The 25247-nt window shown below is 46.1% G+C and overlaps 2 protein-coding genes across 3 annotated transcripts in view; both read left to right on the plus strand.

Annotated features, from left to right (window-relative positions):
* The first annotated feature begins 1145 nt into the window (after positions 1-1145).
* LOC135521022 (transcription factor E2F3-like) lies at positions 1146-12304 on the plus strand. 2 transcript variants are annotated; one of them, XM_064946927.1, is made up of 8 exons: positions 1146-1631; positions 3483-3597; positions 4980-5199; positions 6775-6933; positions 7132-7246; positions 11524-11662; positions 11805-12111; positions 12142-12304. In XM_064946927.1, coding segments are annotated over exons 1-8 (1326 nt in total). In that variant the 5' UTR covers positions 1146-1361; the 3' UTR covers positions 12143-12304. The 2 variants fall into 2 exon arrangements, with proteins under 2 accessions (XP_064802999.1, XP_064802998.1); XM_064946926.1 differs by having other exon boundaries at positions 11805-12304.
* A 4633-nt stretch (positions 12305-16937) lies between these two features.
* cdkal1 (CDK5 regulatory subunit associated protein 1-like 1) overlaps positions 16938-25247 on the plus strand; it is a 649344-nt gene continuing 641034 nt past the window's right edge. The window contains exons 1-3 of the mRNA XM_064945061.1: positions 16938-17119; positions 17735-17901; positions 19357-19469. Coding sequence (XP_064801133.1) covers positions 17744-17901; positions 19357-19469 — 271 coding nt within the window. The 5' untranslated portion in view covers positions 16938-17119; positions 17735-17743. The remainder of the gene's footprint in view (positions 17120-17734; positions 17902-19356; positions 19470-25247) is intronic.

Below are 25247 nucleotides of genomic sequence, written 5' to 3' on the forward strand. Positions count from 1 at the left end.
TCATTGGCGTTGTAATTTCAAATATATCAAAGATGAACATTGCATTTGACAGCTTCATCAATGGCTGAACTTGTAGGGCCAGATGACGCAGGACGTCATGGTAAATAAGAATGTGTTCTTAACTGACTTACCAAGTTAAATAAAGGTAAAAAAAAAAAATATATATATATATATATATATTATAAATGGCTTTACTATTCTGATTAGTGAAGGGCACCCCCTGCTGTATAGTGAAGGTAGTGCACTACATTTCAAAATAACTAAAGATAATTGTTTATTTTACACCATCACTGGGGCATGATAATACAGAATCCCCTCATTCTGTAAATACAGAAGTTTCACGTGTTATCAATAATTAGTTTAGATGTAGGGGGGTCAGACACTCCACGGGGTCAAAGCATTGGATGTGCTGTAAAGCAATACATAGTTTAGATGTGAGACAGTTCGGGGTTGAAAGCATTGGATGTGCTGTAAAGCATGAGGGAAATTCCCTTGTCTTTTGTGCACAGCAATAGTCAACAGGCTGGCAAAAAACCATAACATCATTAAGCCTGAGTGCCAGTCTGTGTTATTACGTATTGCAAACTCATTGTCACCTATTGCCATGTTTGGCTCGACAAGGACAATGGAGTCGGGCAAGAACATGATTGTATGCATGTCTTGAAAGGCATTGAAAGTTGCAGCAGCAGTTTCAAAAACGATTCTAGTAAATGCACCAGCATTTGTGAATGGCAAACTAGCTTTAGCTGCCATAAACTCACCAAGTACTAAGCCCATTTTAAATAAGTAAATAAAAAATAAATAATTCTACAAAATTCTGCATAGTTTATAAAAGTCAGTTTAGTTTACGTTGTATGAAAAAATTCAACCGTTTTGATTATTTTTTTTGCTGACATTATATGGACACGTTGATTGCGTCTGACGTGTTCAGCTTCAACTGTCCAATGAACGCGTGCCGCCTAATCTTCTATAATGTCATTGGTCAATAAACTAGAGAACGTACATAAAGTAGGTGGAGTTATGGCTTAGTGTAACCAATCGCGTCACACATGAAAATATTGTTTGAAAATTTCCCGGGAAATCCGAGTTTCGCGGGAGGGTTCCTTCGCGCGTAAACGGTATCCCTTCATTCATTGTCAGCTTCCTGGAGCCATTTTTGAGCTGGCAGGGCTGAGACTCGCGCTAGTTTCTAATCCATTGCATCTGCCTAAATGTGCTCTCAATATACTTTTAAACATACAAATATCGGCAAATAAGATCATAATCTACTCTTTCATATCAATATTTTTGAATTTGTCGCGGTGGATTATCTGAAAAGGGGCTTTAAACTAAAGGGACAAAGGGTACCCGAGCCCACAAAGATGAGAAGAGGGATCTCATCAGCCCCGGATAAAGTAATAATAGCAGGGGTTGGAGGCTCTTTAGATAAAAATGCGGTATTGACAGCATTGTCCGACCGGTTAACCCCTCATTTTACAACTGCCACTTATATCCAAATTATAACTCCACCGCCTTGTATTACACAGACTTCAAATGTCTGTTTGTCCGAACCTCCAGCTGGCAGTATATATTCCACTCCAAACGGAGCAACAAACGGAACCGGACAACGACCTACATTAGGACGTCCACCGGTAAACTTGCTAATGTCGTTTTCTGTTGTATTGCAGTGAAATGAAATGAACCAGAAACTGCTTCGTACGTTGGTAGCCTAGCGAGCTAACGTTAGCTAGTTGGGTCGCTCTCCCTGATCCCCTTGAGTCACCCAACAGACTCGGGAGGTTCGCTCAATAGTTGGGGTTTTTACACTAGTCTGATAGCAGTTATTGTTGTTCAAACCGCAGTTAGCTACTTTTACAGGTGAAACTATATATAAATCTGTCATTTAGTTTGGGTAGCCTGTTGGCTAGCTGATAAGATATGCCAGCCATGTATTATCAACTGCTAAGGGGTCAGACCCGTATCGTAAAAGGTCAACAGCCAACACCGAAACAATTTCTCATCCGTTTTTCCAAGTTGAGATAATGTTTGGGTTTAGTGTAGGGTTCAAGAGCAGCTCGAGCCTTGCAAGTTTCCGTGCATGTTTGACACACAGTCGTGCTTCAGCTTGCTAGGCTAGCTGTACAATAATTACTTGTCAGAAATGAGTGGCTAGGCCCTGTTAGTGTTTTGGACTTGGGGGGGGAAGGGAATTGGAAAGCGGGTTGACTGGCTCGCTCGGTAGGTAGCCTGCGAGCTAGCCAGCTAACTACAAACACAGGCCAACAGTCTTAGTTGAGCAACAGAAGGACAATCGTCTCGTCTTTTAGTTTTCCGCGTCATATCGAATATCGTTATAGCTGCTAACTCGCTACATTGTTATAATAGCTCGTATGCTTGCGTGCTTCCTGTGTTTTTTAACCATGAAATTGCGGAAATGCCTTCCACATAGACCTGCTGATATAGATACATTTCTGGTCATGCATCAAAAAGCCACAGCACAATAGCAGACGTTCTACTGTACTGTCTTTGACATTAGTCTACAGGCATGGCTAGTTTGCGTTCAGGATCCTCAGTTGCTCACAGGAAGATGCATTAGAGGGAGGGTTGACTGGGGCATTGGTTTGGGGTGTGCAAAGATGGCAGCCATATTTAATATTTATGAACTGTCCCAGCAGCAAGGACCTATTTTATTTGTTCCATCTCGAGCTTCATGAAAATGCCTGACCGAGCCGTCTGATATTATGAAAATGTTGATTTTCTCAAACAAACCCGATGTTCTATATTTTGTCCCTGGTGAATGACTGGCCTCGTGTTTCCCCTCATATTTTAGTTTTGACCTGCTCCACACACTAATGTCCTCATTGCCCCGATGGACTCGATTTGCATTTCTCTACACATGAAACACCCATGGCGAGATACTCAGCATTCCTGTTTTCATCGCTCTTTCTCAGGCCTGTAAATAAAGCAGCCCTCATGCCATGTCGTTGGACAAAATGGCCGACATCTCAACTGACACTCCATGAGTCATCTTCGGGTCGTGGTCTAATGACATTGAGGGCATGTTGGTTGATTGATCTTTTCACAATCTAGAACTAATCTTTATGAATGTGATGTGGTTCTCGCCTGGATTCCTTTTTATTAAGATGAAGGCACAAGGCTGTAAGTTGCTCTTTATAAGTGAGTCTGTTAAATGAGTGGTGTCTTCAAATGAATGAGGCAAAAGCTGTTGTACACTGACAAACACACTTCAGTTTCTTGATGGGACGTGGCGCAAATGGAGCGTTCTCCGTGTACAAAACAAGCATATTTTATAAGTGAAGTCAAATGCTTTCTTTTCTATTGCAAATGTTAAAATGTATTATACCATTTCAAGGTGTAGAAACTATTCTACAGAGGTTTGAATTTCTAACGCCTATCACACAGTTAATGCCGGAACGATACTGAGGAACATGTTTTATCTGCTTTGTGAGAAGTAATCTGACTGCGGTGTTGGCCTTCTGCAGGCCAAGCGGAGGTTGGCGTTGGATGAGTCAGACCACCAGTACCCCATCGAAGGAGCCAGGACCCCCAGGGGAAAGGCTGGAGGAGCCTCCGGGCCTGGACTCAAGAGCCCCAAAAGTAAGACTGGGCCAGAGCAGATGGTTCAAGTGAGGAGTCTGTGACTGTGTTATAAAGCCCATCATTCCTATAAAGGGACGCAGTGGTCTAGGGGTACCGCATCGCAGTGCTAGCTGTGCCACCAGAGACTCTGGGTTTGAGCCCAGGCTCTGCCGCAGCCAGCCGCGACCGGAGGGGGTCCATGGGGTGACGCACAATTGGCCTAGCGTCGTCCCGGTCCGGGTTGGGTTGGGTTTGGCCGGTATGGATATCTTTGTCTCATTGCGCACTAGTGACTCCTGTGGCGGGCCGGGCGCAGTGCACAGTGTTTCCTCCGACACATTGGTGCGGCTGGCTTTTTAAAATTTTAATTTTACCTTTATTTTACTAGTCAAGTCAGTTAGGAACAAATTCTTATTTTCAATGACGGCCTAGGAGCAGTGCGTTAACAGATTTGTACCTTGTCAGCTCAGGGATTCGAACTTGCAACCTTTCGGTTACTAGCCCAATGCTCTAACCACTAGGCTACCCTGCCGCCCTGGGTTGGATGCGCGCTGTGTTAAGAAGCAGTGCGGCTTGGTTGGGTTGTGTTTCTGAGGGCACATGACTTTCAACCTTCGTCTCTCCCGAGCCCGTACGGGAGTTGTAGCGATGAGACAAGATAGTAGCTACTAAACAATTGGATACCAAAATAAATGAAGGGAGCTACAGGGTGTGCTACGTTGTGCTCAATGGTTCAAATCTGTACTGACTCCACTAATGGGTTTCTGTTGAGCAGCTGATCGGTAGTCAGGTTGATTTGGGTGAAATCCTGCAGGAATGGAATGCACCAGGCCAGGAGGATGGTTGGCCCCCCCTGCTAAACAATGAGGAAGTTGGGCTCAGTACTGGGCTCTGGCCCATGATGTGTGTGGGCCCTTCTGAAATCGAACAGTCGTGCGCCGCTCGGGCAAGTTGTCAACAAGGCAGCATAACTCATCGTTCAGAAACCTACAACATCTATTTACCATAAAATAAATGTTTGAATTTCAAACAAGTTTTCAGTGGGAAGGTAGATAAAAGGGCATTATCTAAAGAAATCATTTTTTGTATGTGAAAACACACAATCCTACTCCACACTAAAAAAATAAAAGTTTTTTTTTTTGAGCCTACTTCGCCGTCGAGACCAGACCAGACGCCTGGGAAGCAGCTCGGTTCCAAAACGAATGTAATTAACGGTGGCCCGGGGCTTTAATGGAATCCCTTCATTCTGTAAAGATACTTATTTGCTCACTGCAGTGAGAACATACTGTAACTTGTAATGTTATGTATTGTTTTTAATTATAACACGCTCTTCCATCCAACTTTAAACCGAATACTCAGCTGGATATATCTCTCTCTCCCTCCCGTCCGTCTTACTGTAGCTCCGAGGTCACCTGTAGAGAAGACGCGCTACGACACGTCGTTGGGCCTGCTGACGAAGAAGTTTGTTGAGCTGCTGGGCCAGTCGTCTGACGGCGTAATCGACCTCAATCAGGCCGCGGAGGTTCTCAAGGTGCAGAAGAGACGCCTCTATGACATCACCAACGTACTGGAGGGGGTGCACCTGATCAAGAAGAAGTCCAAGAATAACATCCAGTGGATGTAAGTGTCTCACAAGAACGACTTGATTCAGACACGTTTATCCCCTCGGGGGGGCCAATCACGAGACATCATCACTGACTTGATCTAACTGCATGAGGTAATGAATATAGTTTTCAGGCTTGTGTCCTGTGTTAAAACCCTCCCCTTTTTCTGTTTATCTTTCTCTCGTTCTCTCTCGTTCTCTCTCGTTCTCTCTCGTTCTCTCTCGCGCTCTCTCGCGCTCTCTCGCGCTCTCTCTTTCTCTGTTTTTCTGTTTATCTTCTCTCCTCTCTCTTCTTGCTCTTTCTCTCTCTCTCTCTCTCTCGCTCTTCGCTCTCTCTCTCTCTCTCTCTCTCTCTTTCTCTCTCGCTCTCTCTCTCTCTCTCTCTCTCTCTCTCTTCTTTTCCTTCTTTTCTTTCTCTTCTCTCTTTCTCTTCTCTCTTCTTTTCTTTCTCTTCTCTCTTTCTCTTTTTTCTTTCTCTTCTCTCTTTCTCTTCTTTTCTTTCTCTTCTTTTCTTTCTCTTCTCTCTTTCTCTTCTTTTCTTTCTCTTCTCTCTTTCTCTTCTTTTCTTTCTCTTCTCTCTTTCTCTTCTCTCTCTTCTCTCTCTTTCTCTTCTCTCTCTTCTCTCTCTTTCTCTTCTCTCTCTTTCTCTTCTCTCTCTTTCTCTTCTCTCTCTTTCTCCTCTCTCTTCTCTCTTTCTCTTCTCTCTCTTCTCTCTTTCTCTTCTCTCTCTTCTCTCTTTCTCTTCTCTCTCTTCTCTCTTTCTCTTCTCTCTCTTCCTCTTCTTTCTTTCACTTTTCTTTCTCTCTCTTCTCTCTCGTTCTCTCTCTTTCTCTTCTCTCTTTCTCTTCTCTCTTCTTTTCTTTCTCTTCTCTCTTTCTCTTCTTTTCTTTCTCTTCTCTCTTTCTCTTCTTTTCTTTCTCTTCTTTTCTTTCTCTTCTCTCTTTCTCTTCTTTTCTTTCTCTTCTCTCTTTCTCTTCTTTTCTTTCTCTTCTCTCTTTCTCTTCTCTCTCTTCTCTCTCTTTCTCTTCTCTCTCTTCTCTCTCTTTCTCTTCTCTCTCTTTCTCTTCTCTCTCTTTCTCTTCTCTCTCTTTCTCTTCTCTCTCTTTCTCTTCTCTCTCTTTCTCTTCTCTCTCTTTCTCTTCTCTCTCTTTCTCTTCTCTCTCTTTCTCTTCTCTCTTCTCTTCTCTCTCTTCTCTCTTTCTCTTCTCTCTCTTCTCTCTTTCTCTTCTCTCTCTTCTCTCTTTCTCTTCTCTCTCTTCTCTCTTTCTCTTCTCTCTCTTCCTCTTCTTTCTTTCACTTTTCTTTCTCTCTCTTCTCTCTCGTTCTCTCTCTTTCTCTTCTCTCTTTCTCTTCTTTCTTTCTCTTCTTTCTTTCTTTCTCTTCTTTCTCGTCTCTCTTTCGCTCTTTCTTTCTCCTTTCTCTCTCTTCTCTCTCGTTCTCTCTCGTTCTCTCTCGTTCTCTCTTTCTTTCTCTTCTCTCTTTCGCTCTTTCTCTTTCTTTCTCTCTTTCTCCTTTCTCTCCCTCTTTCTTTCTCTTCTCTCTTTCTCTTCTTCTTTCTTCTTTTTCTCTCTCTCTCTCTCTCCCCCCCCCAGGGGCTGTAACCTGTGTGAGGATGGGTCTACGTTGACCAGCAGCCAGAGTCTGAGCAGTGAGCTGTGTGACCTGGGTCAGGAGGAGAGGAGACTGGACGAGCTGATCCAGAGCTGTACTCTGGACGTCCAACAGATGACAGAGGCCTCGCACAGCCACAAATATCCTTATCAGACACACACTGTTAACCACACCGTTATAATAGCAAAAAACAGGAAGAGCCAAGTCTCTCTTCGTAGGATACTATGAAGCCGTTATATCTAGTGTCACTAAGGTGCTCAAAGCTGGTCAATATGAGAGTTGTTGTTGTTTTTCTTCCAAACCCAGCGTTTTAGTTTTCTTTAACCCTCCCGGGCCACGTTTGCGTATGTGACATACCAAGACATCCGTCAGCTACGTCACCTGAATGACCAGACGGTCATCGTGGTGAAAGCTCCCTCTGAGACCAAGTTGGAGGTGCCAGACCCACAGGAGGTAATTGGACAAGTCTTGTTCATCAATATGACCTCGAGACGGTCCTCTTTGTGTTCGTCTGTGTACGGTTCTACAACATTTTGTTTGTGTACAAGGTACATGCAGTTGTGGTTCTTCTCTTTTCAACGTCAACTAACACCTAAAAACTAAAACCGCGTTGGACGACGGCTTGCACTACAATCACCCAATCAGTGTCCGACAACAGAGTTACTGGTCAACAATATCCCAGGCACCAGTACAGACCAGTCCATGTACTGAGGTTGAGGATCACGACCAATTGAATCAATACCTAATCAATGCAGCATGTCTGTCCACTGCAGTGTTAATACAAGGGTGAGTTATGGTTTCCCCAACTTGGAGAACAGCGTCCATTTTAAAACACTGTCTAAGGACCTCTCGTTGGAACAACTCAGCACAAACAAAGAAACGTCCTCTCACTGTCAACTGCGTTTTTATTTTCAGCAAACTTAACATGTGTAAATGTTTGTATGAACATAACAAGATTCAACAACTGAGACATAAACTGAACAAGTTCCACAAACATCTGACTAACAGAAATGGAATAATGTGTCCCTGAACAAAGGGGGGGTCAAAATCAAAAGTAACAGTCAGTATCTGGTGTGGCCACCAGCTGCATTAAGTACTGCAGTGCATCTCCTCCTCATGGACTGCACCAGATGTGCCAGTTCTTGCTGTGAGATGTTACCCCACTCTTCCACCAAGGCACCTGCAAGTTCCCGGACATTTCTGGGGGGAATGGCCCTAGCCCTCACCCTCCGATCCAACAGGTCCCAGACGTGCTCAATGGGATTGAGATCTGGGCTCTTCGCTGGCCATGGCAGAACATGGACATTCCTGTCTTGCAGGAAATCACGCACAGAACGAGCAGTATGGCTGGTGGCATTGTCTTGCTGGAGGGTCATGTCGGCATGAGCCTGCAGGAAGGGAAACACATGAGGGGGGTGGATGTCTTCCCTGTAACGCATTGAGATTGAATGCAATGACAACAAGCTCAGTCCGATGATGCTGTGACACACCGCCCCAGACCATGACGGACCCTCCACCTCCAAATCGATCCCGCTCCAGAGTACAGGCCTCGGTGTAATGCTCATTCCTTCAACAATAAACGCGAATCCGACCATCCCCCTGGTGAGACAAAACCGCGACTCGTCAGTGAAGAGCACGTTTTGCCAGTCCTGTCTGGTCCAGCGACGTTGGGTTTGTGCCCATAGACGACGTTGTTGCCGGTGATTTCTGGTGAGGACCAACCTTCCAACAGGCCTACAAGCCCTCAGTCCAGCCTCTCTCAGCCTATTGCGGACAGTCTGAGCACTGATTGAGGGATTGTGCGTTCCTGGTGTAACTTGGGCTGTTGTTGTTGCCATCCTGTCCCGCAGGTATGATGTTCAGATGCACCAATCCTGTGCAGGTGTTGTTACACATGGTCTGCCACTGCGAGGACAATCAGCTGTCCGTCCTGTCTCCCTGTCACGCTTTCTTAGGCGTCTCACAGTACGGACATTGCAATTTATTGCCCTGTCCACATCTGCAGTCCTCATACCTAAAGCACATTCACTCACATGAGCAGGGACCCTGGGCATCTTTCTTTTGGTGTTTTTCCATAGTCAGTAGAAAGGCCTCTTTAGTGTCCTGAGTTTTCATAACTGTGACCTTAATTGTCTACCGTCTGTAAGCTGTTAGTGTCTTAACGACCGTTCCACAGGTGCATGTTCATTAGTTGTTTATGGTTCATTGAACAAGCATGGGAAACAGTGTTTAAACCATTTACAATGAAGATCTGTGAAGTTATTTGGATTTGAATGGATTATCTTTCAAAGACAGGGTCCTGAATAGGGGACGTTTTTTTGTTTGTAGCTGAGTTTAGAATTGACTAATACTGTAGTTGTCAGGCAGTTATCATGTACTAGTCAGTGACGTCCTAGGGACCACCCAGCTAACACGATTAGGATGAGAGAACGTTTGTGTAATGTTACCTGTCCATGTACTAGTCAGTGACGTCCTAGGGACCACCCAGCTAACACGATTAGGATGAGAGAACGTTTGTGTAATGTTACCTGTCCATGTACTAGTCAGTGACGTCCTAGGGACCACCCAGCTAACACGATTAGGATGAGAGAACGTTTGTGTAATGTTACCTGTCCATGTACTAGTCAGTGACGTCCTAGGGACCACCCAGCTAACACGATTAGGATGAGAGAACGTTTGTGTAATGTTACCTGTCCATGTACTAGTCAGTGACGTCCTAGGGACCACCCAGCTAACACGATTAGGATGAGAGAACGTTTGTGTAATGTTACCTGTCCATGTACTAGTCAGTGACGTCCTAGGGACCACCCAGCGAACACGATTAGGATGAGAGAACGTTTGTGTAATGTTACCTGTCCATGTACTAGTCAGTGACGTCCTAGGGACCACCCAGCTAACACGATTAGGATGAGAGAACGTTTGTGTAATGTTACCTGTCCATGTACTAGTCAGTGACGTCCTAGGGACCACCCAGCTAACACGATTAGGATGAGAGAACGTTTGTGTAATGTTACCTATCCATGTACTAGTCAGTGACGTCTAGGGACAGCTAACACGATTAGGATGAGAGGACATTTTGTAATGTTACCTGTCCATGTACTAGGGACCACCCAGCGAACACGATTAGGATGAGAGAACGTTTGTGTAATGTTACCTGTCCATGTACTAGTCAGTGACGTCCTAGGGACCACCCAGCTAACAAGATTAGGATGAGAGAACAGTTTGACATTTTGTAATGTTACCTGTCCATGTACTAGTCAGTGACGTCCTAGGGACCACCCAGCTAACACGATTAGGATGAGAGAACGTTTGTGTAATGTTACCTGTCCATGTACTAGTCAGTGACGTCCTAGGGACCACCCAGCTAACACGATTAGGATGAGAGGACATTTTGTAATGTTACCTGTCCATGTACTAGTCAGTGACGTCCTAGGGACCACCCAGCTAACACGATTAGGATGAGAGAACGTTTGTGTAATGTTACCTGTCCATGTACTAGTCAGTGACGTCCTAGGGACCACCCAGCTAACAAGATTAGGATGAGAGAACGTTTGTGTAATGTTACCTGTCCATGTACTAGTCAGTGACGTCCTAGGGACCACCCAGCTAACACGATTAGGATGAGAGGACATTTTGTAATGTTACCTGTCCATGTACTAGTCAGTGACGTCCTAGGGACCACCCAGCGAACACGATTAGGATGAGAGAACGTTTGTGTAATGTTACCTGTCCATGTACTAGTCAGTGACGTCCTAGGGACCACCCAGCTAACACGATTAGGATGAGAGAACGTTTGTGTAATGTTACCTGTCCATGTACTCGTCAGTGACGTCCTAGGGACCACCCAGCTAACACGATTAGGATGAGAGGACATTTTGTAATGTTACCTGTCCATGTACTAGTCAGTGACGTCCTAGGGACCACCCAGCTAACACGATTAGGATGAGAGAACGTTTGTGTAATGTTACCTGTCCATGTACTAGTCAGTGACGTCCTAGGGACCACCCAGCTAACACGATTAGGATGAGAGAACGTTTGTGTAATGTTACCTGTCCATGTACTAGTCAGTGACGTCCTAGGGACCACCCAGCTAACAAGATTAGTCCTAGGGACCACCCAGCTAACAAGATTAGGATGAGAGGACATTTTGTAATGTTACCTGTCCATGTACTAGTCAGTGACGTCCTAGGGATCACCCAGCTAACACGATTAGGATGAGAGAACGTTTGTGTAATGTTACCTGTCCATTTTCCCCAGATGTTTGAGTGTCCAGTGTTCCATTAGTTAGGGGAACATTCTAAGTATGTTAGAGAACCTGAGAACCTATTTAGCATTGGAGTTAGGAGCATTTAGTTTGGAGAACATTCCCTTAATGTCAAACATAACGTACCCTGAGCGTAGTTGCATGTTCTCTAGACTTATCAATATTAATGTTCTAGACGTGTTTCATGGTGTCCAGTTCTCTGAGGGTTAGGAGAATATTCCTTCAACATCCCACCAAACATACACAGAACATGGTTGCCATGAATGGTCCTTGGAAACAGCCCTTTGCACGTCGCTGCAACATTCCTATGAAAACGTTAGGTAATGACCTAATACACTCTAAGGGAATGTTCTCTAAAGTTGTGGGAACGTTTGTTGTTAGCTGGGCAGTTTTGGGTCTGTGTCACTTGAGGTTGAGACACAACTGTTCTATAACTAATCAGTGGGTCATGCTGTTTGTTTACCAGGGCCTGTCGGTCCTCCTCACCAGCACCAAGGGGCCTATTGAGGTGTTCCTCTGTCCGGAGGAGAACATCGGTAGTCCTGTGAAGAACGGAGGCCCGGATGTCCAAGGAAACTCCTCACCTTTCCTCAAAGTGTCAGCAGGTACCTTTCCCTTCAGGATGTTCACACTCTTTACAATTATTATTTTAGACCTGATCAAATTTCCCTTTTGCGTCTTGATCAATCAACATTTAGTGTTTTTTTTTTAGTTGTAATCTCACATCCTGTTTCCTTTCCCCCACAGAGAGCTCAACAGGTGGCGGCAGTAACAACGATGTCCCTCCAGATCCCTCTGCGGTGATGGTGACCAACCTGTCCCCCATCACCTCCCCTTTCACCAGCCTCCTGCTGCAAACGGAGGACCAGATCCCCTCCTCCCTGTCTGGGCTCCTGGAGGGCCACGGGGCCGGGCCCTTCGTCAACCTGTCCCCCCCTCTCCTCAACGAGGACTACATGCTGAGCTTAGAGGACGATGAGGGAATCAGCGATCTGTTCGACACCTATGACTTTGACAAGCTTCCTCTGGAAGAGCTCATGTGTCCCTCGATGTAAGAGACGGGATGTCCCCCCCATTACTGAGTAGAGGGAGGGGTGGAAGACGGGATGTCCCCCCCCCATTACTGAGTAGAGGGAGGGGTGGAAGACGGGATGTCCCCCCCCCATTACTGAGTAGAGGGAGGGGTGGAAGACGGGATGTCCCCCCCCATTACTGAGTAGAGGGAGGGGTGGGGGGACTGGATGTCCCCCCCCATTACTGAATAGAGGGAGGGGTGGAAGACTGGATGCCCCCTCCCCCCCATTACTGAGTAGAGGGAGGGGTGGAAGATGGGATGTGTCCCCCCATTACTGAGTAGAGGGAGGGGTGGGGGGGACTGGATGTCTCCCCCCCCATTACTGAATAGAGGGAGGGGTGGAAGACTGGATGCCCCCTCCCCCATTTACTGAGTGGAGGGAGGGGTGGAAGATGGGATGTGTCCCCCCATTACTGAGTAGAGGGAGGGGTGGAAGACTGGATGTCCCCCCCCCCCCATTACTGAGTAGAGGGAGACAGGGGACACTTGTCTCTCCTGTGTCCACGTGTACCAGGGGAGACAGGGACATGTCTGCTGTGTTCATATGTAACTGTCATGGAGGAGCAGAGAGGGATCCGTCTGTAGAGAGAGACTGCACCATGGGGGGAGCTCCTTGGCACCCCTTTCCCTCTGTTTAAAGAGGATTCGGTACACAGGGCATGCTGGGTAAAAGATCTCTCTCTCTCTCCCTGTGCCTGCCTGTTTGTCATGGCACTGTAGACTGCCTTAAAACTGGGTCGTGTTCAGTAGGAACAAAAAACGTATCAACTCATTGAAACTGAAACAGGGGGATGTTTTCAATTTCAGTTGCGAAATGTTTTTGCCTCGCTTGTGGCCTAATGAAAACGACCCCGACCAACTCTTCTCTCACTTCTCAGACCTTCTTGATTACTGAGAGCTGCCTTTTATCCAAACTGGCGCTGGTGGAAACCCCTCCGTAACGGTCTGTGTGTTTTTAGACAGCTGCTCGTGTGTTCCTTCTGGGCGTTTCTCTGCCATGTCAGGTGACCAGCTTGACTCTATGGCTGATCTACGTTTGTGCTGATGAGTTCTATGCTTTTGTCTTCGTACGTAGAATATGGCAGTGACAGTGATAGTGATTTTGGCACAAAAACCATTGAGTTTGTCTTTGAAACTTTTAGGAACCAGGGCCTCTACTCTAATACTTTAGAGCAACCACTCATTGTGGAGATACTGTATCATAAAGTACAAGTTGACCCCTTAGTTTCCATTGGGGCTCGTTAAGATATTATCTCCTACTTATAACTGACATTCATATTAACTGTTTAATGACTGACTAGGGATATTTAGCTTTTTGTTGCTGTGGGCAAATAATGGGTTTACAAGCGTCACCCAAATTTACATTCAACAAGTCGTGGTTTAATCAGAAACCCAAGTTGGTCTGTATTGATTTGAATGGATATTTCCAAGAACAACATTTAAAAAGCAACCATTATGTTATTGCTTTGATGGAATTCCTCAAATGATCTTGGAAAGAGAGTCTTGGGCTCCGTGCTGATTCGGCTTGGGCGCTATACCTTCTACTGGGGATTTAGAAATATTGATATCATGATTTTCTATAATTTTCTTTTTTTTTGGGGGGGGGGGTGTTGTGTGCTGTATATCTAAAGGTTAAGTATAATGGAATCTAAGATGTGTGAAATGATATCCAGCTCAGGGTTCCAGCGTTTGGTTTAGCTAACGTGCTAGCTAAGTAGCGAGATGTTAAGAACAAGCGTCTTGTTTACAGCAGAGATATTCAACCCCCCTATTGGATTTAAGATCCCTGTTGCCTAAGTTGTTTTGTGCCTCAAAACATTGTGCCCAACTATCAGTAATACCACATACCCTTTACAGATGTACACTTTAGTCAGCGAGCAACGCTGTTGTAGATGGACCTTACGGTGCTCATCTGAATATTTTAACACAGCCATCATCACCCCCATTTTAAAATCACAAGCTCATGAATGGAAACATTTTCTTTTTCCAGAAAACAAGCGGGTGTGGGGTTTCTCCCTCTACTTAAAGGGAAATGTGTCTTTGACGGACATCAGCATCTCTTTTTGTGTGGAAAATAAAAGGAATGAACTTTTCACCAAGCAGAACAAGTGTGGCTACTTGGTTGATTTGAATGCCGAAAGCACTCTAAATGTGTTCAGTTGTATGTTCATTTGGCTAATGGGGGGGGGGCTAGATATTGTTTTATCATTTTTGTTCATGTCACAGTGAAGTAGAGACAGGATAGTCTTAAGTTAGCCCTAGATGATAATTGAATGATATGCTTGTTGTCTTGCTGACTGGATGTTGGTATAAGCTGAGGGTTGGTGCCCTGAAGTCTAGAAACCGTCTTCTTTTAATGAAGGTATGGTTCTGATCACCCACTAGGTACTGTAGACTACCTCTGGCTCTAGATGTTCTTTTATTACTATGCTAAGGCTTGTTTATTTTGGGGTGTTTTATGTTAGTCAGATAGGTGGCCATTTCAGCAGATGTTCTGATTTCTAGAGCTGTAGTCATGGGGACAGGCTGTTTGGCTTACCCCTTACCTGATAGGTGCCATTTCAGCAGACGTTCTGATTTCTAGAGCTGTAGTCATGGTGACAGGCTGTTTGGCTTACCTCTTACCTGATAGGTGCCATTTCAGCAGATGTTCTGATTTCTAGAGCTGTAGTCATGGTGACAGGCTGTTTGGCTTACCCCTTACATGTATCTGAGTTCAGAGGTCGAGGATGGTTTGGTGACTTGATGGTCAGGCACGTGGATGTGTTATGTTGACAGAATGATGCATATATGAATTGATCTTCTGATATAATGTCTTGGTTTCCATTGGTGTGTGTGTGTTTTAGCCAGTTAATGTGTGTGTTGTGTGTAAATGGTTTATGCATAGTGAGTGCGTTCCTTGGTGATAGTAACGAAACGGAACTCTTCAAATGATGAGTTCCTGTAACCAGGTTTGGGATTCACTTCCAGTGGTGTTTCTCATTGAGGAATTTACTGAACTCAATAGTAACGTAGTATTGTTGCCATCGTTGAATTATCCCATTTTTCCATACCTTTTGGGATTACAATTTTGCCAGTGTTTGCATCTCTAATATGCTTTTGTTTGTTTTAAAGGTACTGGAAAATGTAGAAAAAAATCCCCCCCCCAAGTGCACAGAACATTTTGTCAATACATTTCCTCTCTTGATCTTTAATTTCATATTTATATCAATGTGAATATGTATTTATAAACTCAACTTGAATTTTTTTTTTCTTTTCTTATACTAATTAGATTTTCATTCTATATAAGAATTTATATAAAAAGGAATTCCCTTCAATTTTATAGCCTGGTTGAACCAGATTGAAAGCTGCGTTGCATTCACCACGTAGCATTCAGCCGGGTTTAACCAGGCTAACCATTTTTATCTCATGTTGACCAGAATCTGGTCACAAATTCTTCTCCGATGTTCAACAATTTGAAGTGATGAGGAAAAGCCTGTCTTTCCAATGTGTGGATGATGCTTATTATAACACAAATAGGATATGTCCTAAATGGCACCATATTTCTTATATAAGTGGCACTTTAGACCAGAGCCCTATGAGCCCTTGTACACTAGATAGGGAATAGCATGCCATTTGAGACGTAACCATGGAGATTACACACTGCTTTATTCAAAGTTTTTTTTTTCCAATTTTGTTTTTGTTTTATATGAATGCATGAAAGAGTATGTTATGTGAATATTTTTGAAAATACAGATTTAATTTTCAGTTTTATTGTAACATGGCTTTTTAAAACATGTATGTTCGATTTAAAAGCTTTGATATAAATTGTGTATATATATATATATAAATATATATAATGCATTTGAACAGGACCATCTGTTGGGTTGGTGCCATTGAGGATGTGTTTTATATTCTGGATGTTTGAAATTCACCAAAACTTGAATAAAAGCAATATAAATATGGCAATTGTAACTTCACTATGGAAATTGATTTAATTACTGGTTCTAGGACTATATTACTGGGTGGGCAGACATTTTGTCCATTTCTGAGCTAATATCCTGCAATTTCGTCATTGTAAATAAGAATTTGTTCTTCACTGACTTGCTAGTAAAAAAAAAAAATCTGTTTTGGCAAGACTCTAGCATCATTTTGGGTGGGAAAATCCCTACCCTGCTCGCCCCCCAAATGAGTGCAGAAAGAGTACATAAAATAAACCGCGATTAGGGTCATTTCAGGTAACTCACAACGCATTTCGCTTGTCACGAGGAAAGAAGTTTGTCCCTCACTCCTTTCCATTGTTCCACGTGGTCATCAAAATGCGCCCAGCAAGTACGCCAGACAGAGAGAAAAAGGCAAAGCGAGAGGCTTTACTCCACCCAGAATCGTCACACAAAAAATAAGCCCACGAGGTGAGGAGTCCGTGAATGTACAATGGTCTACAAAACATGTAATTGCTCATTTGCTACGTGAGGCTTATTTGATCGAATATACGTTTTGTAATGGGTAGGTTGTTACTAACACACTGGTTTGTAAAGTGGACGCACGTGGCAATTCCGCAACTTAAAAAAAACTACTATTTGGGTTGTCTGTCTTCAAGATAGATGGATAAAACCTATTTTAACATGGACATCGCCATTGAGGGCTTCCACTGTTTTAAAGTAGATTGCTGGGTGCAATCGGCCAATGGAGAAAATGTACTACTTTAAAATGGAGAGAGCCCCAATTCGCACAGATACAAAGATGATTTCTCTATCTGCCCCTTGATTGGCTAGAATGGTCTCCCACCTGATCTAGCCTCTTCCTGTCTGCCTTCCATCTTTGCGGACATGTATTTCTATTGTTAGAGCGGCGAATCGACTCTCTTGTCAATATAATAGACAATCTTTGTGTCAGAGCTGATCATAACAACCTTCCAGCTAGCAGCTTTGAGTTTGTCTTCCATTTGAGAGTGAACATTTATTAGTGCCGTGTTAACGACTGAAGTAATAACCAGACATAAACACAGGTGAGGAAGTGTAAAACGAAGTTGAACGCACGTGCCATTCCAAAACAGAAACACGTGGGTCGTTTTGCTGTGTTACTGTTCGCAAATGTTAGCTGGAAGAAAGGCACGTTTTAAAGAGACAATATAGGTATAAATCGGGCTCTGTGGCGTATAAATTGTGTTATTGTTATGCATAAATGCATCTACATAGCCCAGTTATGGATCAGTTATTGAATATACAAGCTAACTGTTAGCGAGACCAGGCTTCTGTCGCAGTAATTTGACATACTCTTTTGACACCACCTTTTGTAAATCATACTATTTATTATCAGAACAATTAATATTAAAGTTGTCAAACAGCCAGTAAAGATATAACTATACATGTCCCTGCTGAGACTGATCTTGGGTAAGTAGCCTAGCTAGTTTTCTAATGAAGTTAGCTGGACTCAGGCGGGCCGAGGAGGGGTTCGTTCGCGCCAAAGAACAGCGTGTTGCTCGTTCATCTGTGGATCGACACGGGACATATCTAGCTATGAGACATACTGTATTATCATTGACTACACTACTCTGAGAGGTCCACAATGTGGCTTTTAACTCTGTATTTTGTAACTCTTATGTGTGTGTTTTTTCTACCAGATCGTCATTATGCCTTCTGCTTGTGACTCCCCGATCGATGACATTGAGGACATGGTGTCAGCTGACGACCCGACTCCACATGAGAGGCAGTATGCCAGGAAGAGCATCGTCCCCAGAGCCAGGAAGAGAAACACCCAGCAGACGACAGAGGTGCTGCAAGCCGACAGGTGTGGTTAAATCAATGCAGTGGGGCCAATGCACACCTGTTTGATTAAAGAGGGAACCTGGCCTGAGAGCTGAAGACTTGAGTTGTCTTCCTGAGCGAATGTCTCGGGGCTTTAGTTCAGGGGGCTATCTCAGTATTGTGACATGCAGGAAACCCGGGGTTCAGTCCCAGTCATTTCTAAAGCATGCTTAGACGAACTTGGGAGGATGGCTCCTTCACATCTGTGCTGCTACGACCTTATCTCTATTTTTATGGCTCTTTCTCAATAGTCTTTCCCTCCATTCCTCACAACCCCTGTCCTCCTCAACACCCCCCCCCTAACCACCTCCAATCAGAAGGAGGTGTGAACAGAGGACCTAAAGAAACAAAGAGAGAATTTTGAGATTTCAACTCAATGACCATGCCGTGTTGAAGATGGCTCTACTGTTGCCACTAGCCAGGGACCAAATCTGTCCTTCTCGGCCACTTCAATTCAATTGTAGAGTAACACTGCCATTTAGGGTTCATTATAGAATGCAAGCTGTCGAGCCCCCCCCCCCCTCCCCCAGCTTCGAGGACTACGCCTCTTCCTCTCCCCTTCCATTGCTTGTGTTTCTTGCTTATCTACATATTCTTGTGAAATATAGCAACACATTTAAACTGGGTACTAAAAGCCAACAGTCCCTTCCCATAGTATAAACGGGGCCCAGCAGTCATTGTATGTGGTTGTAGTTGACACATCCTCTTCTCTGTAGCGCCTGAGTCCCTTCCCATAGTATAAACGGGGCCCAGCAGTCATTGTATGTGGTTGTAGTTGACACATCCTCTTCTCTGTAGCGCCTGAGTCCCTTCCCATAGGGGCCCAGCAGTCATTGTATGTGGTTGTAGTTGACACATCCTCTTCTCTGTAGTGTCTGAGTCCCTTCCCATAGTATAAACGGGGCCCAGCAGTCATTGTATGTGGTTGTAGTTGACACATCCTCTTCTCTGTAGTGTCTGAGTCCCTTCCCATAGTATAAACGGGGCCCAGCAGTCATTGAATGTGGTTGTAGTTGACACATCCTCTTCTCTGTAGCGCCTGAGTCCCTTCCCATAGTATAAACGGGGCCCAGCAGTCATTGTATGTGGTTGTAGTTGACACATCCTCTTCTCTGTAGCGCCTGAGTCCCTTCCCATAGGGGCCCAGCAGTCATTGAATGTGGTTGTAGTTGATGCATCCTCTTCTCTGTAGTGTCTGAGTCCCTTCCCATAGTATAAACGGGGCCCAGCAGTCATTGAATGTGGTTGTAGTTGACACATCCTCTTCTCTGTAGTGTCTGAGTCCCTTCCCATAGTATAAACGGGGCCCAGCAGTCATTGAATGTGGTTGTAGTTGACACATCCTCTTCTCTGCAGCGTCTGAGTCCCTTGCCATAGTATAAACGGGGCCCAGCAGTCATTGTATGTGGCTGTAGTTGACACATCCTCTTCTCTGCAGCGTGATCCCGGGCATGCAGAAGATCTGGATGAGGACGTGGGGCTGCTCCCACAACAACTCAGATGGAGAATACATGGCTGGACAGCTGGCAGCGAGCGGATACAAGATGACAGGTAGGAACCAGTGTGTGCTGTTCAAATAGTTGGCCTCCAAAATCAACAACAGGTATAATGTGGCTGGTGTGATGGTTGCCTTGGTTACAAGGTGATGGGGAGCGGGGGTTATGGGCTGGTAGGGTTAGGTGTTGGGGGTCCTGTGGGGGTAGGTATAGGTGTTGGTCCTGGGGTGGTAGGGGTGGAAGGGGGGGTTAGGGGATGGTGGAAGGGTTAGGGGATGGTGGGGGTGGAAGGGTTATGGGGGTGGAGGGGTTACGGGGGGATGGGGGTGGGGTCATGGGGTGGAAGGGAACGGGGTTAGGTGGTCTGGTGGTCTGGTGGTCTAGTGGTCTGGTGGTCTGGTGGTCTAGTGGTAGCGCTGTCTACTGGGAACTACACATCCTCCATCTTGGTCCTTACTGTCTGTTGGCCTCACGGTGTATCCCTCTTTGTCCTACATCCTCCATCTTGGTCCTTACTGTCTGTTGGCCTCACGGTGTATCCCTCTTTGTCCTACATCCTCCATCTTGGTCCTTACTGTCTGTTGGCCTCACGGTGTATCCCTCTTTGTCCTACATCCTCCATCTTGGTCCTTACTGTCTGTTGGCCTCACGGTGTATCCCTCTTTGTCCTACATCCTCCATCTTGGTCCTTACTGTCTGTTGGCCTCACGGTGTATCCCTCTTTGTCCTACATCCTCCATCTTGGTCCTTACTGTCTGTTGGCCTCACGGTGTATCCCTCTTTGTCCTACATCCTCCATCTTGGTCCTTACTGTCTGTTGGCCTCACGGTGTATCCCTCTTTGTCCTACATCCTCCATCTTGGTCCTTACTGTCTGTTGGCCTCACGCTGTATCCCTCTTTGTCCTACATCCTCCATCTTGGTCCTTACTGTCTGTTGGCCTCACGGTGTACCCATCTTTGTCCCTACTGCCATAACTGGGTTTGGGGGTTTGTGCTGAAGGAGTCTCAAATGGACCAAGGTCTCCACAACTAACCACAAGGTGGCAGTCTTGCTCCATGATATAGTCCACAACCATTTGCTCGGTGTTCTGAAGGTAATGGAACGTGTTACTGCAGACATAATAAAGAGCTGATTGGTTGTTTGGCTTTAGCCTGGTTGGTAGGAGGCTGTAGTTTAATACTTAGCTAGTGCGTTTGTAGCTCTTTGAAAAGCACTTAAACAGGCTGTGTGGTGGAGCAGCTAGACACTGGGGGGTGGGGGGTCTGTGTGGAGCAGCTAGACACATGGGGGGGTCTGTGTGGAGCAGCGATATGTTGTGGGGTGGGGGGTCTGTGTGGAGCAGCTAGATGTTGGGGGGGGGTATGTGTGGAGTAGAGACACTGGGAGGTTGGGGGGTCTGTGGAGCAGCTAGACATGGGGGGGGGTCTGTGTGGAGCAGCTAGATGCTGTGGGGGGTTGGGGGTATGTGTGGAGCAGCTAGATGTTGTGGGGTTGGTAGGGTATGTGTGGAGCAGCTAGACAGCTAGACACTGGAGCAGGGCTGTGGGGGGGGGGGGGTGGGGGGTCTGTGTGGAGTAGCTAGGATACTGTGGGGGGGGGGTCTGTGTGGGGCAGCTAGATGTTGTGGGGTTGGTAGGGTATGTGTGGAGCAGCTAGACACTGGGGGGGGGGTCTGTGTGGGGCAGCTAGACACTGGGAGGTTGGGGGGTCTGTGTGGAGCAGCTAGACATTGGGGGTTTGGGGGGGGGTCTAACCCCTAACATCTAGCTACTCCACACAGACCCCCCTCTCCCTCTCTCTCCCCCTGCCTCCCCCCCCCCCTGCCCCCCCCTCTCCCCATTCCTGTGGGTTCAGATTACAAGGTGTCAGGCTGGTGTTTTTAGGAGAGATCCATTGGGGCCGTCTGCATTATAAAGGGTCTTGTTTCCCTGATGAATACACTCCTGTTTATTTCTCTCTAATGTTGTCAATCGTTTTTAATTTAACATCAAGTGGAAATGTGCTAAATACCTTTTTTATTTTTAAATAGTTTCCACAGCCCTGTTATCTTTTTGAAAGGGTTTGTCTGTTGTTTGTGCTGGTTATTATTTCAATGGTGCGGTAGTGGAGTGATACTGTAGCAAAAGGCCCAGCCATCTGAAATGTAAATATGAGTCTGTCTTGTAGCACTTCAACTAAAGATGGTTTGTTTTCCTCCTAAATCCCTGACTGACTCTGAACAGAATCCTCCGCTACTCTCTCTCTGCCCCCCCCTCTCTCCCCCTAGTCCTCCGCTACTCTCTCTCTGACCCCCTCTCTCTCTCCCCCTAGTCCTCCGCTACTCTCTCTCTCCCCCCCCCTCTCTCTCCCCCTAGTCCTCCGCTACTCTCTCTCTCTGCCCCCCTCTCTCTCTCTCTCCCCTAGTCCTCCGCTACTCTCTCTCTGCCCCCCTCTCTCTCCCCATAGTCCTCTACTCTCTCTCTCTCCCCCTAGTCCTCCGCTACTCTCTCTCTCCCCTCTCTCTCTCTCTCTCTCCCCCTAGTCCCCCGCTACTCTCTCTCTCTCTCTGCCCCCTCTCTCTCTCTCTCTCCCCCTAGTCCCCCGCTACTCTCTCTCTCTGCCCCCTCTCTCTCTCCCCCTAGTCCCCCGCTACTCTCTCTGCCCCCTCTCTCTCTCCCCCTAGTCCCCCGTTACTCTCTCTCTCTGCCCCCTCTCTCTCTCCCCCTAGTCCTCCGCTACTCTCTCTCTCTCTCTGCCCCCTAGTCCTCTCTCTCTCCCCCTAGTCCCCCGCTACTCTCTCTCTCTGCCCCTCTCTCTCTCTCTCCCCCTAGTCCCCCGCTACTCTCTCTCTCTGCCCCTCTCTCTCCCCCTAGTCCCCGCTACTCTCTCTCTGCCCCCCCCCCTCTCTCCCCCTAGTCCCCCGCTACTCTCTCTCTCTGCCCCCCTCTCTCTCTCTCCCCCTAGTCCTCCGCTGCTCTCTCTCTGCCCCCCCTCTCTCTCTCTCCCCCTAGTCCCCGCGCTCTCTCTCTCTGCCCCCTCTCTCTCTCTCTCCCCCTAGTCCCCCGCTACTCTCTCTCTCTGCCCCCTCTCTCTCTGGATTATTTAAATCTGTACCCTAGTGGATGTAGTCCTTCCCATGTGATTTGCATGTTATCCAGACATCAGAGATGACGAGCCAGGTTATTTATTTAAATCTTTATTTAACTGGGTAAGTCAGTTTTTAAAGAACTCTGACGGCCCCACCGGGTCTAGAAGGCTCTCTTCATAGGGGAGGGTAGGGTGGGTCTCTAGTCTCTGCACACAATATAATCTCTGTGTGTGGCCTGTATGTCTCCCTTGTGTCTGTGTGTGTCCCCTGAGTCTTTTATGTGTGTATCTGTCTGTGTGTGGAGATCCAGTGAGGGGGGGGGGGTGCAGCCTGTTTGCTGGGCTGTGAACTAGCCCTCTGGGCTCCCTCATCAGGGAGCAGAGAGGGGGAGAACGGTCTCTTCACCTGCGTCCCCCTATTCCCTGGTCTTAAAGTGCACCTTTAAGACCAGGTCCCGTAGGGGACTAGGATGCCATTTGGGACCCCCTAGTCCTCCACAGCTGCAGAGGGACTTAATCACATGCTTCAAACATGCAGATTCCCTCCTCTCTCCCCCTGCAGTAGCCTGTGAAATGTGTTCTAATTGTCCCGGTGATCTGGTCTGTTCCATTAGAGCCCAGCAAGGCAAATAGGAAGTCAGGCAGCCTCCAAATGGGAAGGAGGGCAGACGGCCCCCCTTTATTCTTCCCCCTATGTCTGGTCTCCGTTTATCTCCTCACTCTCTGCCCAGTGTGACTAGAGAGTGTTTATCTCTCTCTTCTCCCCCTAGTCCTCCGCTACTCTCTCTCTCTTCCCCCTCTCTCTCTCTTCCCCTAGTCCTCCGTTTATCTCTCTCTCTCTGTATCCCCAGTGTGACTCTCTCTCCCCCTAGTCCCAGACAGTGTGACTAGAGAGTCTCTCTGCCTTGTATCGTTGACAGTGTCTGAGATGTTTCCTTCCTCTTGTTTTGACATGTGATTTGCATGTTATCCCAGACATGACAGAGATGTTTCTCTCCTCCCTCTTGTATCCCAGACAGGTTATTTATTTAAATCTTTATTTAACTGGGTAGAGTCTCCCTTTTATAAAGTGAACAAGTTGTTATTTCCCTCTTGTATCCCAGACAGTGTGAGCTAGAAGGCTTTCTTCATAGGGGAGTGTGACTAGAGAGTGGGTTGTCTGTCCCACAAAATGTAATCTGTGTGACAGTGTGACTAGAGAGTGTTTCTCTACCTGTGTATGTGTGTGTCATCTGAATGTTTTTATCCCTCTTGTATCTGTCTGTGTGTGGAGATAGTATCCCAGACAGTGTGACTAGAGAGTGTTTCTCTCCTGTTTGTATCCCAGACAGTAGCCCTCTGTTTCTCGTCCCTCATTGTAGCAGACAGTGTGACTAGAGAGTGTTTCTACTTCATCTTGTATCCCAGAAGTGTGATGGGTCCCCTTGTATCCCAGACAGTCTTAGAGAGTGCTCCTCCCTCTTGTAAGACAGTGTGACTAGAGAGGACTTGGATCCCATTTGGGACACAATGTGTTCTACCACAGCTGACTAGAGAGGACATTAATCACATGTATCAAACATGACAGATTCCCTCTTGTATCCCAGACAGTGTAGCCTGAGAAATGTTTGTTCTCCCTCTTGTATCCCAGACAGTGTGACTGGTCTGTTCCCTCTTGTATCCCAGACAGTGCAAACTAGGAAGTCAGGCTCCCTCTTGTATCCCAGACATGTGAAGAGAGTGTTTCTCTCCTCCCTCTTGTATCCCAGACAGTGTCACTAGAGAGTTTTCTTCCTCCCTCTTGTATCCCAGTCTGGTCTAGAGTGTTTATCTCCTCACTCTTGTATCCCAGACAGTGTGACTAGAGAGTGTTTCTCTCCTCCCAGACTCTTGTATCCCAGACAGTGTGACTAGAGAGTGTTTCTCTCCTCCCTCTTGTATCCCAGACAGTGTCACTAGAGAGTGTTTCTCTCTTCCCTCTTGTATCCCAGACAGTGTGACTAGAGAGTGTTTCTCTCCTCCCTCTTGTATCCCAGACAGTGTTACTAGAGAGTGTTTCTCTCCTCCCTCTTGTATCCCAGACAGTGTGACTAGAGAGTGTTTCTCTCCTCCCTCTTGTATCCCAGACAGTGTGACTAGAGAGTGTTTATCTCCTCCCTCTTGTATCCCAGACAGTGTGACTAGAGAGTGTTTCTCTCCTCCCTCTTGTATCCCAGACAGGTTGACAAGACAGTGTTTATCCTCACAGGGGAAGTGGGATGTTTGAAAACTAACTACATGACTGTTGGTTTGTTTGTGGTCCAGCAATTTGGGAGAAATTGCTTTTATTGTACAACAGGAAGTTTGGTGTGTTTAATAACCTGTGTTTTTCTCACAAATGAGTCCCCTCTTTTTGATTTGCAGGGAGACTGAGGGGAGACTGAGGGGAGACTGAGGGGAGACTGAGGGGAGACTGAGGGGAGACTGAGGGGAGACTGAGGGGAATAACTGAGGGGAGACTTAACTTTATTTTTTATAACCTGCATGTCATTATGTTACGCTTCAAATCTCTTTAAGAGAAATGAAAACATATTTATTTGTTAACAAACACGGCGCTTGAATAAAATAGAATCACATCTTCATCCCATATTTTGAATTTAGTCCCACAATGAATCCAGAGAATCACATGAATCTCTCTCTGTCTAATTTCTGTCACATGATCTCCCAGTCAACCCCTGTGTTGTGGACCACAGCCCAACGTTCACTCACCTCTCGTTTGTTCCATTCCTTAATTGTCTGAGTTGTTT

The sequence above is a fragment of the Oncorhynchus masou genome, chromosome 29, assembly GCF_036934945.1.
Source record: "Oncorhynchus masou masou isolate Uvic2021 chromosome 29, UVic_Omas_1.1, whole genome shotgun sequence".
Classification (NCBI taxonomy): Eukaryota; Metazoa; Chordata; class Actinopteri; order Salmoniformes; family Salmonidae; genus Oncorhynchus; species Oncorhynchus masou.